Source organism: Rhagoletis zephyria, unplaced genomic scaffold (assembly GCF_001687245.7).
Source record: "Rhagoletis zephyria isolate East Lansing unplaced genomic scaffold, Rhagoletis_zephyria_1.1 Rzeph_scaffold_12738, whole genome shotgun sequence".
Taxonomy (NCBI): Eukaryota; Metazoa; Arthropoda; class Insecta; order Diptera; family Tephritidae; genus Rhagoletis; species Rhagoletis zephyria.
This window is the reverse complement of record NW_016169812.1, coordinates 1-16,802: the sequence shown is the minus strand read 5'-3', so window position 1 is coordinate 16,802 and position 16,802 is coordinate 1. Positions and strand designations below refer to the sequence as shown.

The window sequence follows — 16,802 nt, the reverse complement described above, 5'->3', positions numbered from 1 at the left end:
CATATGTACATATACATAACACCACCTTTGCCATACACTGAACATACGAGTACCAACATTTCATAGCCACCTCATGGATTCGTTATTCATTTGTCAGCCGTCTAACTGTAGAAACGCAGCATGAGAAGAACGCTCCATTCAATGCCGGTCGTCGCGTGTTTTGTGAACAATTCGTTACTTAATCAATAAAATCATAGCACAGTTTATAGTCCCATGCCTTAGGAAAATTGTGAATTAAAAAAACAAAATACAGAAATTTAACCAAAACGGAAAAGTTTAATTACAGTGATACACATTTACTAATATATTGAAGGCCACACGCAGTCATGGAGGAGCTTTTGGAAAGTTGCGGGTGAGTTTAGAAAAATCGCGACTCTTTGTTTCCTGGCGACAAAGGGCACGGAAAGGGCTTAGATATATATCACATTGCCAACGTTGCAGTTAAAGGAAATATACATACATACTATATCTTAACATTTGTTTCGCAAATACCCAATCGCAGCTGCTCACATTCATGCATGCATAGTTGTTGTATATACATACATACATACAACCCACAAGTATTCGCAGAAATGTGCACCGAACGACTGCAAAATGCCGCGATAGTAGCTATTTTTACACACGCATCAAATTCAATTTAGTCTTTTTAAGACGTATTCCCCAACAAAAACAAAAACAGCAAACTAATTAGTATTCCCTGTCGAATACAGCTGATCGCTGTGCCATGTGGGCAGCATGCGTTGTATTAAATAACTTTGTTTGAATTAACTTAACCCATAGGCTAGTGAAGAGCGCAGAGTTAATGGCAGATGGTAGAAAAGTGAGTGGAAAGAGAACGTATGAGAAATAGAGGTAGAGAGCGGTAATAGCTTGTTGGCAGTTTTTTTTTTTACCTTGCAGAGTTGCCGAGTCTTATTCAGGAGCAAATCGGCTTGAGTATTTTCACATAGAAGAAAATGGTGAAAACAGTTTGCGGAACACAAGTCTTATTTAACCCTTAACTGTGGAGATATAAGCCCTAGAACATTCTCTTAATAAGACTTTCATATATAACTGCTATGCAAAAAATACTCTTTAAAGCAAATAAAAAATATAATACTAAAAGGGTTAAATTTTATCTAGGAACGGTTATAAAAACCTAAACAAGGTCGCGAGATTTTAATATTTTTTGTTTATTTAATGTTTATCATTATTATTTTTTATATGTATGTATAGCCCGTCCTCTATTAAAAATCATGTAATTCCGAATTTTAAACTTATGCAAAAATTAGGAAAAATTCCATAAAATTATAGCAAAGCTTTAAACTTTTCAATCTGAATTTCTAAAAAAAATGTGTATGCAGCTTTATAGCCTGTTAAATTTTAGTACCATAAAGAGCAAATTTGAAGTAGTTAGGACCTACCGCTGATTTTTGGCAATTTTTTAACGAAAAACCGATTCGAGAATTGTTTGTATTTAGAGAAAATGAGCACCACACCTTCAACAAAAATATGCCAAAAATCAAAGGTAAATCCTAACTACTGCGAATTCGCATTTTATTTTACTATCGGTTTCACCAGCAATTTTTGGAAAAAACATTTTTCACTTGAATTGCTTTCATGAAAATGGCTAGGTATTAGAAATCTAATTGAAAATATCAAAATTTGGAGCAAAATTTGTCGAATTTATAAAGCTGAAATTTCAGACTCCTTAGCTTAGCAGCGTAATATATACGACACAAAAAATAGGCTCGTCCAAGTTATGATTGCTTGCCTGACAGGGCGGAGTTAGTACAAAATTCGGAGAGTTCATCGAGTTCACACGGCGTTCAAGATAGGATAGACTATTTGAGATGAAGTATCCCGGCACTATCGTTATATTTCGCATGCTTTAAGATACAAATTGAAAGCCATAACTTTTACGGTCTCTAATATTTACGCACTATATATAGGCATTTTTTTTTCAATTTAGTAAAGTAATCATGAATAAATGTGCGCAAATATTTGTTTTCGTAGAACATAGATACGTATACATATATCTTATAAATTTTTACAATTATGTATGTACAATTTACGTATGTATATTACTTTAACAAATTACAAACAAAACGTTGTTTATCATTTACGCTCTATCTTCAGTTACAGATAATATTATATGTATGTAGGTACATACATACATTCACATACATATGTACATGTTTAAATGTATATTATTTGCCAAATAAGTTAATGGACTGAACTCGCTTATCAATTTCTGTAATTGAATTTTCTGTGATTACTTATATGTATACACATACAAATTTTGCAGATACATACCTATGTATGTACATTAGTCCGTATCCCAAAAAAATTTAGAATTTGTTCCAAGTGATTTCGGATACACACTAAGAGTATTTCAGTAGTGTAACTTTTTTTTCGCACCCTGTAAAATACCTAAATGGCTCTTTTATAACTTCTTTATTTGATATTATTTGGTTTAATGAAAATGGGTTAATATTTTTCCTAGAGACTTTATATCTGGCAAACAGTTTCATTACTCTTGAAATACCGTCATAGAGAGTATAGAAGAAATTGAACTTTTTTTGTTACGGTCTAACGTATTTAGATAAATAATAGAGGTCTTCACACCGAGTTTGGTAGTCGGTAACACAATGTTCTGTTATTTTTCCGCATTATTTTTCTTCTGTAAATTTATTTTACTTTTAGTTTTGATAACCGCAGGTCCCTCACCCATTACATGGTTTCTGATAAAATTGCAGTAGGAATATGAGTGCATACAGTGGCGAACACAAAATACCAAACATCTCCCAATAAACATTTATGCTGTCCACAGCCGTGTATCGACATTCACTCGAGAAAAACGCTTATGCATGTGTGTATGTAGATATGTATTAGTTTGCTTTCACCCGCTTTGCTGAGTGTATGAAATTGATGCGTTTTTGTTGGCCTGTGTAATAAGTACAGTTAAATAGCCAAAACCCGCATGTTTGCGCCGCCTTCAAACACCTTTCGAGCTATAAAACAATAACTCGATTCTATTCTAGGCATATCTATAATACGGGTATTGTATTTCAAGAAAATTGGACCATAAATAAGATTTTTTCGAATAGATCGGTCCCTGATCCACCTGTTAGAAAAAAGTATCCTATATGTTAATCCTGTCAATACATGCCAAATTTCAAGCAAGTCGCACCATAAATAAGATTGAGATTTATCCTATATGCTAATCTAGGCCAAAAGACTACCTACGTATGAAACTCTTTTTTTTAGCGTAGCTCGACCCCTGCGCCACCTATCGGAAAAATTAAAACTTTGTGCACTCCTCCTTCTAAAAACCTTTCCAAAAAAGCAACAACCATTCGAATCGGTTATGAAACAAGTTGCCAATTGATTCATGCTCACAATAAATTTCACAATCATCCAAAATTTTACAAGCTTTCCGACGAATTTTCCACCTTTACATTATCCAAAACTATCAAATCATGCGATAAATTGAAAAATTTCGTCGAAAAATTATTCAAACTTTTCGCGTTCTTCCGAATTTTTTCATTATATTTCATTTATTTTATCAATTTAACACTATACAACTTTTCAAACAGGTGGCAACCCTCCCTTAAAATATTTTGGGCAGTAAAATATCCTAAACCTCTTCAGTTTGATACCCATATTGCAATATTCAATTTATCTTATAAATTAAGGTAAATTAAAATTTTCAAACAGGTGGCAACTCTGAAAAATATTTTTGGATATAAGCCTTCTTAAGCCTCTTTCTTTTAACGCCCATATTGCAATATACACTTTTTCTTATCAATTTACTTAAACTGCAAGTTTCAAACAGGTGGCAACTCTCTAATTTTTTTCCTTCTATATTTTAAGTTAGACATCTAGCAATACATCGGTGGAAACTGCATTCAAATCTATGCATTCGTTTTCGAGTGATGCGCGTGCTAACATACAGACAGACAGACAGACATTCTAAAAATGGTTGATTTGGCTTCTGGTGCTCTAATGAAGACCCCCCACATTCATTTTTTTTTATATCTATAATGCACAGACATCGACCTGTTACAATTTTATTGAAATGGGATTATCCGGAATGTATAAAGAAACGCAGCCTATATGTATAGAAGATTGCTGCAACTATATCAGTGCTCAATCTGGTCCTCAAGTCAGTCCTATGCATTTTTAAGATACTAAATCTACATTCAACTGAAGCATTAGAAACGGGCTATAATAGTAATGCAGATATATTTTTTTTATTGGGAAACTTATATGAACCTGAAGAATCTTCTGATTCACAAACTTTCATATAAATTTCTGGATCGAATGAAGAATCAATATGAATATTCTTGTGATCGAACAAGGCGAAATCTCTCCATTCGTTATCGAAATTTTGCAAATTCAAAAAAAGTTAATTAATATAACGATGGAATGAATAAAATATCGAAAACATTTTGAATATTTAGCAGCAAATCATAAGCGACCACACAAACAGTTTGATAAACCAAACGAAATATACCTTTGCTTAAAGCTATTTATATATGTTGTGTATGGGGGTGTTTGAAGGTTTGACAAGCCGTTTGAGGGATATGTGAACAAAAAGTAAAATTTTTTTGATTTTCTGGCCGTTACGTTGACGTTTGATCAAACCGCTTACGTTGTGTATGGTAAAAGCGTCTCATTCGTAACGGAATTTTCGCCGAATGAGGAGGCAAGAGACAAAAATCGAAGAAAAACCAAACTCTTTTACATTGTGAACCGGAAGAAACCTGAAATTCTTTGCTTGGACGAGTCAAGTTTGCATGGTGTTTGGCGAAATGGGAAAAGTAAGTTTGAAGAATGCTTAGCAAGCCGCTTGTGTGGTGTATTTCGCTCTTTATAAAACTTCCGAAAGTTTTTTATTAACAAAATTGCAGAGCGTACTCCGTTGTGTAAAACATGTTTGCATTTGTTATCTGCAAATATATAGATAAAATTCCTCAAAATAAAAATCCTCAAAAAATACTCAAGCGCACCCAAAATTCCTCACGTTTTGAGGAACTACCCACAAAGTGGTCACACTGGTCAGCTGTCAGCGTCATGTTATTGCTTACGGGAGTAAACTCTTACTCTTTCTTTTGTCAAGATATCAATGGAAGCTGTACCTGTGTTTACAGTGGGCCCAAGGCGATTTAGGTCAACTCCATGGAGTACATACACCAAAATTAACCGAAATGCATATAGAAAATGTAGTCCAATTAACACAGCAAATGTCAAAGGGGAGGACCATATACTACTTCAGCTCTGCATATCATCAGAGTATCACAAAACTATCCCAAGGGATTAACTCCATGGAGGGCTTACCTCTCGGCAACACAACCCAATAAACATCGAATAGGGATTACGATCCCCACAAACACCAGCAATGATGGACAATAATAAGCTGGTTTAGAGGCGTTACAGATAAGTATTTTGTAAGTACTCTAATATGGCACAAATAGATCGCATTGTACAACGATTTTTGCATGGAATGCATACAATAGAAAAAACTTGAACACAGTAAAAATTGATCAGCATCCCTCCAACTATTTCCAGTCAGTAAAAACTATTAGAATCTTAAAATTTTCAACCCCTTTAGCGAATTGCTTTACCCTAATTTTGTTTATATATTTCTCTANAGTAAGAAAAATGTTTGCTTCGGGATTTGAAGAATGCGCGCGCCGATTGTTCGTACTATTTAAGTAACGCTCAAAGCTGAAGTGCAAACAGTAGCAGTTTATACTTGGCGTAGTGTTGAGGTGTGTAGGTGGTGCAAAAAAAAAAGGAAAAAGCAAGATAAAAGCGAAAAAAAACTAGTGGAGAAGAATAAGTTTTCTTTTGCGTTTAGCGGCCAAAGGTAGGCAGTGGCGCTTAATGTGATATAGAACAGTGTTTTGAATGTGAAATTTTCTTAAAGAAACAATAGTTTTAGAGACAATTATAATAAACACGAGCTGATCTAATGCCGAAACATGGCGCAAAAAAAACTTTTTATTACAAGAAATCATTAACTATTTTAAAATGGAACTTGCACAATCATTTACTTTAACTTTATGGGCCTAATGCTTTCTGTCGACTAATAGAAGCCGCATCAGAACTATCTTTAAAAACTATTTCAAAGCGGCACTACGGAACTGTCTGTGACTCAAAGCCCAAAACTATGAATTTTGTAAACCAAAATCGCAAATGAAATTTACTGGGATTGAATATGTAAATATTGTCTACACATATGTATGTATACATATATGTACATATATGTATATACATAAGTACGTAAAAAGTCAAAAATTATTAATCTTTACGGAAGTAGCGGCCCTGAGTACTTCCTCGAAGGTCATTAGTGCAAAAAAAGAGTTGCATTTTTTCCGCAGCTATGCCGACAGCTTGTAAGTAGCTTACTTTTCCACATTTCGTTTTCATATTGAAAGCTGTAGTTTTGCTTTTTGATTACTATAACGCACCAATTCAGCGAAGTTGTACAATCAATTTTTCTCCACAGTTTTTTTAGCTACCCAAATTGACTCATTTTATAGCACCTCGAATAACGTTTATGAAGATATAAATAAAATCGAAAAATAACGAATATAATTTCACTACGAAACTCAAACACACATACATACATTTAATCTCACCTTTCTACCGAAACTTTTATTAAAAGTGTTAATTGGAGAATGGCGCAAAGTTTATTGCTGTTTGTGTTTTTTTTTTAGAAATTTATTTAACGTCTTGTGATCCTCATTCGTGCCCATTTTATAATTGCGGTTAAGAGGTTGTTCGTATTTGTAGAAATGTAAAAGCAATAGCCGCCTAAAAAGTATTAAGTGCATTTATAAAAATATTTATATTAAATATCTTTTACATATAGTATGTACATTAGGGCTGGTCAATTTATTTTTTTTTTTACTATGCGTGTATAGCATAGGAGGATTGTACGTGTAATTCTAAGTAAATTTGCCGAAGAAACCATGGGTCTAAAATCAATTTCGAGTTTGCCAAATTGCGAAAATAGGTTTCGAAGAAAATGTGAATTTTCACTGTTTCGCCCTCCGGGGGAAATTTTAAGAAAAAGATAAGTGCAGAAATGGATTCGTCATACCATAAAACTCCTTGTATCATGTTTTTATACAAAACGACACTACAGCAAAATGCTAAGAAACCTTTCTTCGCAATTTGGCCAATTGGAAAATTTACCGCCCTAATGAACATACATATGTATGTACATATCTCATCTCTTTCATTTTTTTTGAATCGATATATGTACATAGACGAATCACAACATTTGCGCTAATAGCTCTTACATACGCATACATGCATATACATAACTAATATTCATATCTAGTATTTATCGTAATTTCATATACACTGCTCGCGAATGTCTCCAATTTCACACTTACATCAGAACGTGCTAAAATGCTCATTTTCACCAACTGGATATGCACATACGTATGAGAAAACCATCAATACATATTATAGTTTTCATTTTTTAGAAATAATGTGATTAAAAATATGTTAATTGTTTGGTGATTGAAAAATAGTTAGCTAAGTATGTCAACTACAGGGTTTTTCTCTATGAGCTGAAGTTGATTTCTGCTGCTAAAAGTGAAGTAAACGCTATTCACTGTAACCATAAGAATTTAAAGCACAAACCACTTACAGAAAATTTACTATTTTTACAACTACTTACAATCCAAAATATTACATAATCCTCCACAGCTCTTATTTTTTAGCATTTGTATTTACATAATTTTTACACCTAACAAACCAGCACCGCAAAACCGTGCCCTATCGCTTAAAAACGACACACTACGCGTACCTACCAGTAAATATAATATGTTTACACTTCAAAATATTTTACTTTGAATTACTCACTTACACACTATTTACTCAATACTAAGAAACTAATTCATATTTATACTCACCCTTCTGCCTTTCTTAATCTTTCCCCTGCAGAATGCCCTCACTTAGCATATCCGGTGCATATCATGTACTCACACGCCGCAAACCCATGGAGGATACAACCGAATCAAAATTGGCCAAGGTCTTGTCCGCCTTTGATTTGACAGCGCTTGGCATTGGCTCAACATTGGGTGTCGGCGTTTATGTGCTGGCCGGTGAGGTCTCCAAGGTATATGCTGGTCCTGCTGTAGTCATAAGTTTCTTAATCGCAGCGATTGCTTCGATATTCGCCGGTCTCTGTTATGCTGAGTTCGGCGCACGCGTGCCAAAAGCCGGTTCAGCATACATTTACAGTTATGTAACCATTGGTGAATTTATGGCCTTCATTATTGGCTGGAATCTGATATTAGAATATGCAATTGGTGAGTATCGATATGGAAATGTATTTTTAATGCTTCTTGTAATATAGTATGTAGATATGAGCGAAAAACCCAAAATTGAACGGTCAAGAATTTTTCCCACAAATCACTTTATTCGGTTTACAACCATACAAAAAAAAAAAATGATAATTAAAAAATTTGTTTAAACGAATGGAAATATTTACTACTTCTCGATTAGAGTTCTTTCGAATTTGTTTAGAGTCGTGGGTGAACTCGTTAAAGCCGCACTTTAACAAATTTACAATACCTATATAAATATGCATGTTATTTATGTACATATTTATGTATACAGCTTTAAAAAGTATTATGGTAAATAATCTATGCATATCTTTATAAATAAGTTTTTTTTGTGCGTTCTCTGGTTGCACCATGCTCGCTGGGAGTCCGTGCGTCACGCGGCATGAAAGCAAAAGCACTCGGGCAGGAGCGAAAAAAATTAATAACTAAATAAATCGCAGGTATAGATGTCGGCCATGATACAATAATTTTTAGAAGGTAGTTTCACTTCAAAATTTTTGACATAAACCGTGTCTGTGACAAACACGCAATGTGGCCACTGCTACGATATAGAACTTGGGGATTATCGCTTGTTATTTTAGATATTTTTTAACAGAACATGTAAAGATTTATATGTTTCATAACTTATCACATGAATAAAAATCATAAAAATGAAAACATAACAGCAATATTTCTTGTTTATAATGGATAAGATCCATCGCACACCACGGACTTTATCGGCCGCCAATTTAGATGTGCTCGCTAGTCTTTCCATTGCACCACAACTTATTGGTCAGAGCGATTAAGCTGATGTAATGTGCGCACCTCCATACATCTTCATGTATGTACATATTTCAAGCGAGCCCTATCATTTAAATAGGCGGCCGTTAAAGTCTGTGGTGTGCGGTGGCTCTTATAGCTGTGTCCTTACATCCATTCCGTGTGTTGCAATATCCACGAAAGCAGCAGTTAATTTTTTATGGAGAAAATTATTACAAAATATTCGAAAATTTCTCTACTTATATGTTTGGCTTTTCTTTGTTTTATTTTTCCAACGTCAAAAGCTGGATTTTTTTTTTTGAAAAAGTTGGTACAACAAAAAATACGAAACGCGTTTTGTGTCAGATAGCTAACATGGCGGATAAGAAGAAGAAGTGAAACTACCTTCTAAAAATTATTGTATCATGGATGTCGGCTATAAATTCTGTGTGTCGCAGTTCAAATGCCAGCACATGCAGTATTTAAATGAGAGAAACGATTTTTTTAGTATACAAAATTTATAACTTCCATATGAAATTTGAATTTGTAAACACTTGTCAATAGCACTTTCAATCTTGATAATTTATCAAGAAAAGAGCTTTTGATTTCTGTGTTATTTTACATTTACTACATTGAGCCCAAATGCGTGATTTGAAATCAGTCATTTGATGGCTTGATTCGCATTTCGTTTGACTTCTCATCAATTGAAAACGGAACAGAAAAACAAAATGAATGTAAACAAACACTGCATGCCCATAGCGGAATAATACCAGGTGAAGTAATAAGAGCGAGAAGGAAGATTTGACACTAACTTATTGGAAGTGTTCGCCCCATAGATTTTTTTAAAGGGTAGAGGCCAGAAATATTAATAAGAATTCCCCTTTTTGACTACAACAGGGATCATACATAATATTAAAAATTACTTTTGAAAAATCCCAATTTGAAAAATAGGAGAGCCATTTAAATTAACTAAATTTAATCATAATTTATTATTTTTTATTCAAATTGGATATGTAGAAGTTAAACAATTTTGTGGATTACGCTTGGGTTAAGTATTGAAAGACGAACACTAACAATAACAAAGAGTTTTAAGGATTTACAGCCAATGTAATAAATAATAATTAGAAACTTAAATAAAGATTTTGACGCTAATACGGGTAATGCAATGTACTAAATGCACGAAATAGTTCACACAAAGAGAAGCAATCAAGAGAGGAGATACCACCCAGATTGAGAAGTGTCTATATCATTATAGATGCAAGGTCCAACTACGTACGGATTCAACGTACGGATTTTTAGCTTTCCGTCAAGATTTACGGATTTTTGTACGGATTTTTGGAGTGTTTTTTTTCATATTGTAAAAATTTGCCTGTTTTACATATATCTCATAGGTTTCTTATAGTTCCTGAACCCTCAATTTTTTTAATTAAAAAATCTGTTTTTTTTCATAATTGAGGGACTTATCTATTAAAAGCTTGACTATTTTTCACCCGATTTGACAAATAAAACATGAGAAGAGGTTTTATAGGCCTCAGAAATTATAGAAATATAGAAATAAGAAATAGAAATTATTGAAATATCACAGAATTTTGTTTTTGCCACTCTAATGTACATTGAATTGGAATAGTAAAATAAATTATAATTATGACTATCATATATTATTAAAGTTGTAGCTGAAGATGCCCATTTTATATATTCATTTAAAAACTGTTTATTTGTATAACATTTCCATTTTGACAACCTAGTGAATTACAATATTTGTCAGAAAAAGTTGTGATCAAAATTAAGCGGTTGATTATTAAAGATGAAACCAGCAATTCAATTACATACTAATAATCGATAGAAGAAAAATGTGTTAGGTATGCCCTATCTACTACCATTTTTTGTATAGTTTGATAACCACAGTAAAAAAATGCCAATTGTTTATATATCTAGTTCAAGATAACTAATCAATTCAAAATGATAAAATTCTGTGTAAAAATGTTGAAAATATAAAAAAATGTTGCTAATATAGCTAACCCGATTTAAAAAGAGCTAATTGCTAGACGTATTTCTATAGCTAAATGCCGAAAATAATAGCTAAAAAATATCTAAACTGGCAACACTGGTTGCAATTAAACATTATTTTTTGAAAATTAAAAGGATGTTGTCATGCATACCTTTCACATGCTTACATACATACATACATACATACGAGTACTTCGGTATACAAATAGTAATAGAGCACACTTTTAGAACTTGTTCCCTTAGTCCTCCCAATAGCTAAGTTTTTTCAATTCCTTTCATAATTGAATTCCGATTTGCCAGTCGACTTTGTAGCACCCTTAATTGATTGCAATTTATGTCGCGTTTTTCAATTTAATTTTATGTCTGCACATATCTGAATACATGCATACATATATGCGAACATTTTCCTGTACGCATTGACATCACACGTTCTGTAACCAAATCTACTCATTTGATCTAATTGAAAATATTTATACAAACATACATACATATGTACGTGCCTAATTATATCGACCATCCATCGCCAATTGTAGCCCGCACAATTGAGTAAGTTCAGGTTTCTTGGCGGTTTTCGCCAATGCGATCTGGCTAGCGTGCGTAAATGTGCAACGCAGAAGAATTCTATTCCTCTTGGTGTGACTTTTAGCGGCTCAACAAATTACAGCTACTACATACTTGTGTTTATATACATTAGGGCGGGCAAATTTTTTTTTTACTGTGCTCGTATAGCATAGGAGGATTCAACGCGTTCCTCATACCAAAAAACCCCTTATATCATGTTTTAATACAAAATTTAGGTACTTCTTTACCACACTACAGTAAACTGCTAAGAAACCTATTTTACACGTAGAATCCTTATGTGCTATACGCTCACAGTCGAAAAAATCTCATACAAATTGACCCGCCCTAATGTACGTACATTTTATATATATACAAACGAATTTCCTATAACCTTTTCACTCGTTGCTAACTATGTATATGTATCTAATAACTAATATTGCATCACATTTGATATAGGTGGCGCCAGTGTTGTTAAAGGTCTCAGCACCTATCTAGATAAGCTTTTCAACTATGCAATGCGCGATTACTTAAGCAGAAATTTCGCCATGAACATCGAGGGTCTTGGCGACTATCCAGATTTCTTTGCGCTGATCGTGACAGTACTATTCGCTTTGGCCATAGCTGTAGGCGCCAAGGAGTCGACGCGCTTGAACAATGTCTTTACATTCCTCAATTTGAGTGTGGTGCTCTTTGTGATCATCGCTGGACTCTTCAAAGGTAAGCTAGCATAAAGCGCTCCTCCAAAGTGATAACACCATACTAAATTAATTTTGTTTCTTTACTCTTCAATAGTTTCACTCAGCAATTGGTCTATACCCAAAGAAGAAGTGCCCGAGGGCTACGGCAATGGCGGCTTCAGTCCATACGGTCTAACGGGCATCATACGCGGCGCAGCAGTCTGTTTCTATGGTTTCATTGGATTTGATTGTATTGCCACTGCCGGTGAAGAGGCTAAAAATCCCAAAAAATCCATTCCGTTTGCTGTGGTCACATCGCTCGCAACGATCTTTCTAGCTTACTTCGGAGTCTCGACTGTACTTACCATGATGCTGCCTTATTTCGAGCAGGACGAACAGGCGCCGCTACCGCATGTCTTTAGCCGTTATGGCTGGTGGGTTGCTGAGTATTTGGTTACCATTGGGGCGCTGTGCGGGCTCTGCGCCAGTATGATGGGTGCCATGTTCCCACTGCCACGTATCGTCTTCGCCATGGCTTCGGATGGACTGCTGTTCAAATGCATGGGCGAGATCAATCAACGTTTCAAAACACCCTTCAAAGGCACATTACTCACGGGCGTGCTGACTGGTCTTCTCGCCGCCATCTTTAAACTCAGCCAGCTGGTGAGCATAATGTCAATTGGTACGCTGCTGGCCTACTCGATGGTGGCAAGTTGCGTCCTCATTCTGCGATATGACGGTNTTTCTTTACTCTTCAATAGTTTCACTCAGCAATTGGTCTATACCCAAAGAAGAAGTGCCCGAGGGCTACGGCAATGGCGGCTTCAGTCCATACGGTCTAACGGGCATCATACGCGGCGCAGCAGTCTGTTTCTATGGTTTCATTGGATTTGATTGTATTGCCACTGCCGGTGAAGAGGCTAAAAATCCCAAAAAATCCATTCCGTTTGCTGTGGTCACATCGCTCGCAACGATCTTTCTAGCTTACTTCGGAGTCTCGACTGTACTTACCATGATGCTGCCTTATTTCGAGCAGGACGAACAGGCGCCGCTACCGCATGTCTTTAGCCGTTATGGCTGGTGGGTTGCTGAGTATTTGGTTACCATTGGGGCGCTGTGCGGGCTCTGCGCCAGTATGATGGGTGCCATGTTCCCACTGCCACGTATCGTCTTCGCCATGGCTTCGGATGGACTGCTGTTCAAATGCATGGGCGAGATCAATCAACGTTTCAAAACACCCTTCAAAGGCACATTACTCACGGGCGTGCTGACTGGTCTTCTCGCCGCCATCTTTAAACTCAGCCAGCTGGTGAGCATAATGTCAATTGGTACGCTGCTGGCCTACTCGATGGTGGCAAGTTGCGTCCTCATTCTGCGATATGACGGTGATGATCGCAGGGATGGTCGCTCCATAGGAAATGGACGCCCTCTGGTTGACTATGGGCAAAGAAATTGTATGCTTTGGCGGCAATTGTTCAACACCAACAACACTTCACTGGCGAACAAGAGGAGCAGCAGGCTAGTGACAGGCATGATAACGCTTTACTGTGAGTTAACAGCGAACAAAGTGCAAATATCGCTTAAACTAAACGCTCTCCTTTGCCTGTTTTCTCTTTTCAGTTTGTTGGTGCTTTGTATTCTCGCATTTCTTGCAGAAGGTGGAAATCGAACCGGCTAGCATAACGCCGTTCTATATCGTCCTATTAGCTGTTACTGGCTTGCCTCTGCCACTCATACTTTTAATTATTTCTCGTCAACCGCATTCCAGCACCCAGCTGGCATTCAAAGTACCTCTGGTGCCTTGGCTGCCGGGCCTGTCAATCTTCATCAACGTTTATCTGATGGTACGCCTGGATGTAATGACCTGGGTACGCTTCGGCATATGGATTGCCATTGGTTTGATGATCTACTTCAGCTACAGTATTCGCCACAGCCGCCAACGCAAGCGGGAAACGCGCCTAGTATTACCCGAAACGGCGGAGAGCAGTGAATCAGGATTACCTCTGACTAATGACTACACCGAGGTGCCGCTTATCATCATGAAGAATACAAGTTAAGGATTAAGGAAAAACGGATTGAAAAGTTTACTTGGAATCGAAGTATTCTCGTAGCATACTATATAATATTTTAGGTACTAAATACAAGGTGCGACTTATACAAACATGTCATAAGATGAGCTCGAAATGTACGAATACAGTTGCTATTGTATTTAAAATACTAACAATAAGTTCAACCACAATAACTTTTAAGATGCACTCTCTTACCGGATGAATACATCCTCCCTAAGAAAACATAAAATTGTTGGTGAAATTTCCGAAGCACTACGTACTCTACACTTCGTAGGTATTAAGTTGTAAGCATACTAAAAAGTATCAAAGTGAAGGCCCTCTGACTTACTCATTAACAATTAGACGTAGTTCGAATGTCTACCCACCTGCCACCTTTTTATCTGCACGCCCATCTTTTGTACAAACATTCGACAGTTTTTTGACTACTTAAGAGGGATTTGAATATTCATTAACATTCACACGAAAATACTATATATAAGTACTTAGTTAGTTATATATATTGCTTTGGTTTATAGTTACTATACTCATGTATATAGAGTCTCGGAATTTCGTAATGAACTGGTACTTATTTTTAAATTTTTTTATATTATATGCCGTTATGTATTTATACATTATTTAAGTAAATATAAAGTATTTATTAATTCAAGCGTCTTAGAAGACCTTAGAAGACTTATAAATGTTGTAAATTATTAAAATAACGAACTCATTCGAATTCTCTATGCTTTTTAAAGGCCCAAAAGTAATGTTTAATTTAAATAATAAAAAGCAATTAGTTTTAAAACTTACCATGATTGCAGTTTTAGTAAGTAGAAACACAGAAAACAGCATCGTTCCTGTAACAAAATACTTCAAAGTTGGAATTTTTGCATTGCATATAAAATGAGATTCTTAAAAAATTACCTTAAAAGACTAATAGCCCATTTCCACCAACAGCTTAATTGCAGTTAAGAGCTCAGATAAGGTTCATGAATATTAAAATGGGGTGATCAGCAAGGTTAATTTCTTACTTTTTGCACTTTTACCTTCATTTGCTCGTACTTATTACATCCCCTTCGAGTTGTAATCTCCTTTTTCCAATAGGCATAAGCTGCAATTTACGCTTGGTGGAAATGAACTACGATCTATCTTACTTTCTTGAAATGAGATATAGAAAAGCAGTAGCACGAAGCCATTGCTATCACTCTCAATCATTTCAAACACTTAAATAAATCGTTCCAATAAGTTTTAATTTTAGAGATCGATCTCAAAAGTATTCTTGTCGTTTTGAAAGTCAAGTAAGTGACGTAGTGGCATGAGTCGTTCATTATTTTTACTATAACAATCAGCAATCTGTAGTAAACCTATAGGGATATCCATAAGAGAAATAAGCGTTTTGAAATAAGACAAATTTTACTCTCGCTTATAAAATTAAGGCAACTTCACATACGAGGTTTTGCATTTTCTTGATACGCGGTTTTGTGCTTTAAACGACGATATGTATGTATGTAGGTAGATAGAGGAGCTACAAATACAAAAAAAAATCAAATCTAAACAATCAGTGGCATGGAATATCAAACATACATATTTATGAACAACTGTAGGTAACATTGTATGCGTCTTCCCATGTAGGTTAAGTGCGGGTGATAAACCCATGTAGCATAGTTAAATACTGTGTACATACCTACAATTAAAATAGGGAAAACTGTTACAATTTCGGCATGTGTCTGGAAAAAAACTCTAAAATACACACCAATTGTGGTTTCCAAGGCATGTACGAAGTGATTAGCACAGCTGCATCCTTCAACTCGCGGGAAAAATTAATCGATTTTCAGGGAATTTCGGTTTAACAGGCAATCGTGGAATGGATACTTTTTTCGGGGAACTAGGTATGTTATTTTTATATCTTAAAGTAACAAAATTAGAATAGAATATGTTAATTTTTAACCATTTGACCCTTTTTGGAGCGAAATTTTTTCTATTTGAATCGTATAATCTCCAAAATATAGGCTAGATATCAGATGAAAGCTAAGCTTTTGGGCTAGTCTTGTGGAAACTAAGAATAAAATCGACTGACCAGTTTTTGAGAAAATGCCCGAAATCTCTATTTTCAGCAGCCCGATATTTAGTGTTCAGGCGATAACGTTATGACATATTTATATTTTATAAACACAAAAGAAAGCGTTAGATAGCTTGTTTAAAACCCTTCTACTGATATCCACTTCAATGGTATGGAATGAGTAGTACGACCTCAGTGGTAGTTTAGAAAATCGTCTTTTTTCGAAGGCATACGAATCAAAACATCCTGCAACAAAACCTTCTTTGATTCCTGAAAGTTTGAAAAATATTAAATGAAGTACGTACATGTATGTGGCATACCAAAGCATCTCGTAGTGGAGCCACGAACCAAAACACATTTACCT

At 35.3% G+C, this 16,802-nt stretch overlaps 1 protein-coding gene across 1 annotated transcript; it reads left to right on the top strand.

Annotated features, from left to right (window-relative positions):
* Window positions 1-75: 75 nt before the first annotated feature.
* On the top strand, window positions 76-14,555 carry LOC108377807 (cationic amino acid transporter 2). Its single transcript, XM_017634102.1, has 5 exons — window positions 76-352; window positions 7,948-8,315; window positions 12,114-12,374; window positions 13,096-13,881; window positions 13,955-14,555. Exons 1-5 carry the CDS (start codon window positions 327-329, stop codon window positions 14,389-14,391), a joined length of 1,878 nt encoding a protein of 625 aa, XP_017489591.1. The 5' UTR covers window positions 76-326; the 3' UTR covers window positions 14,392-14,555.
* Window positions 14,556-16,802: the final 2,247 nt, after the last annotated feature.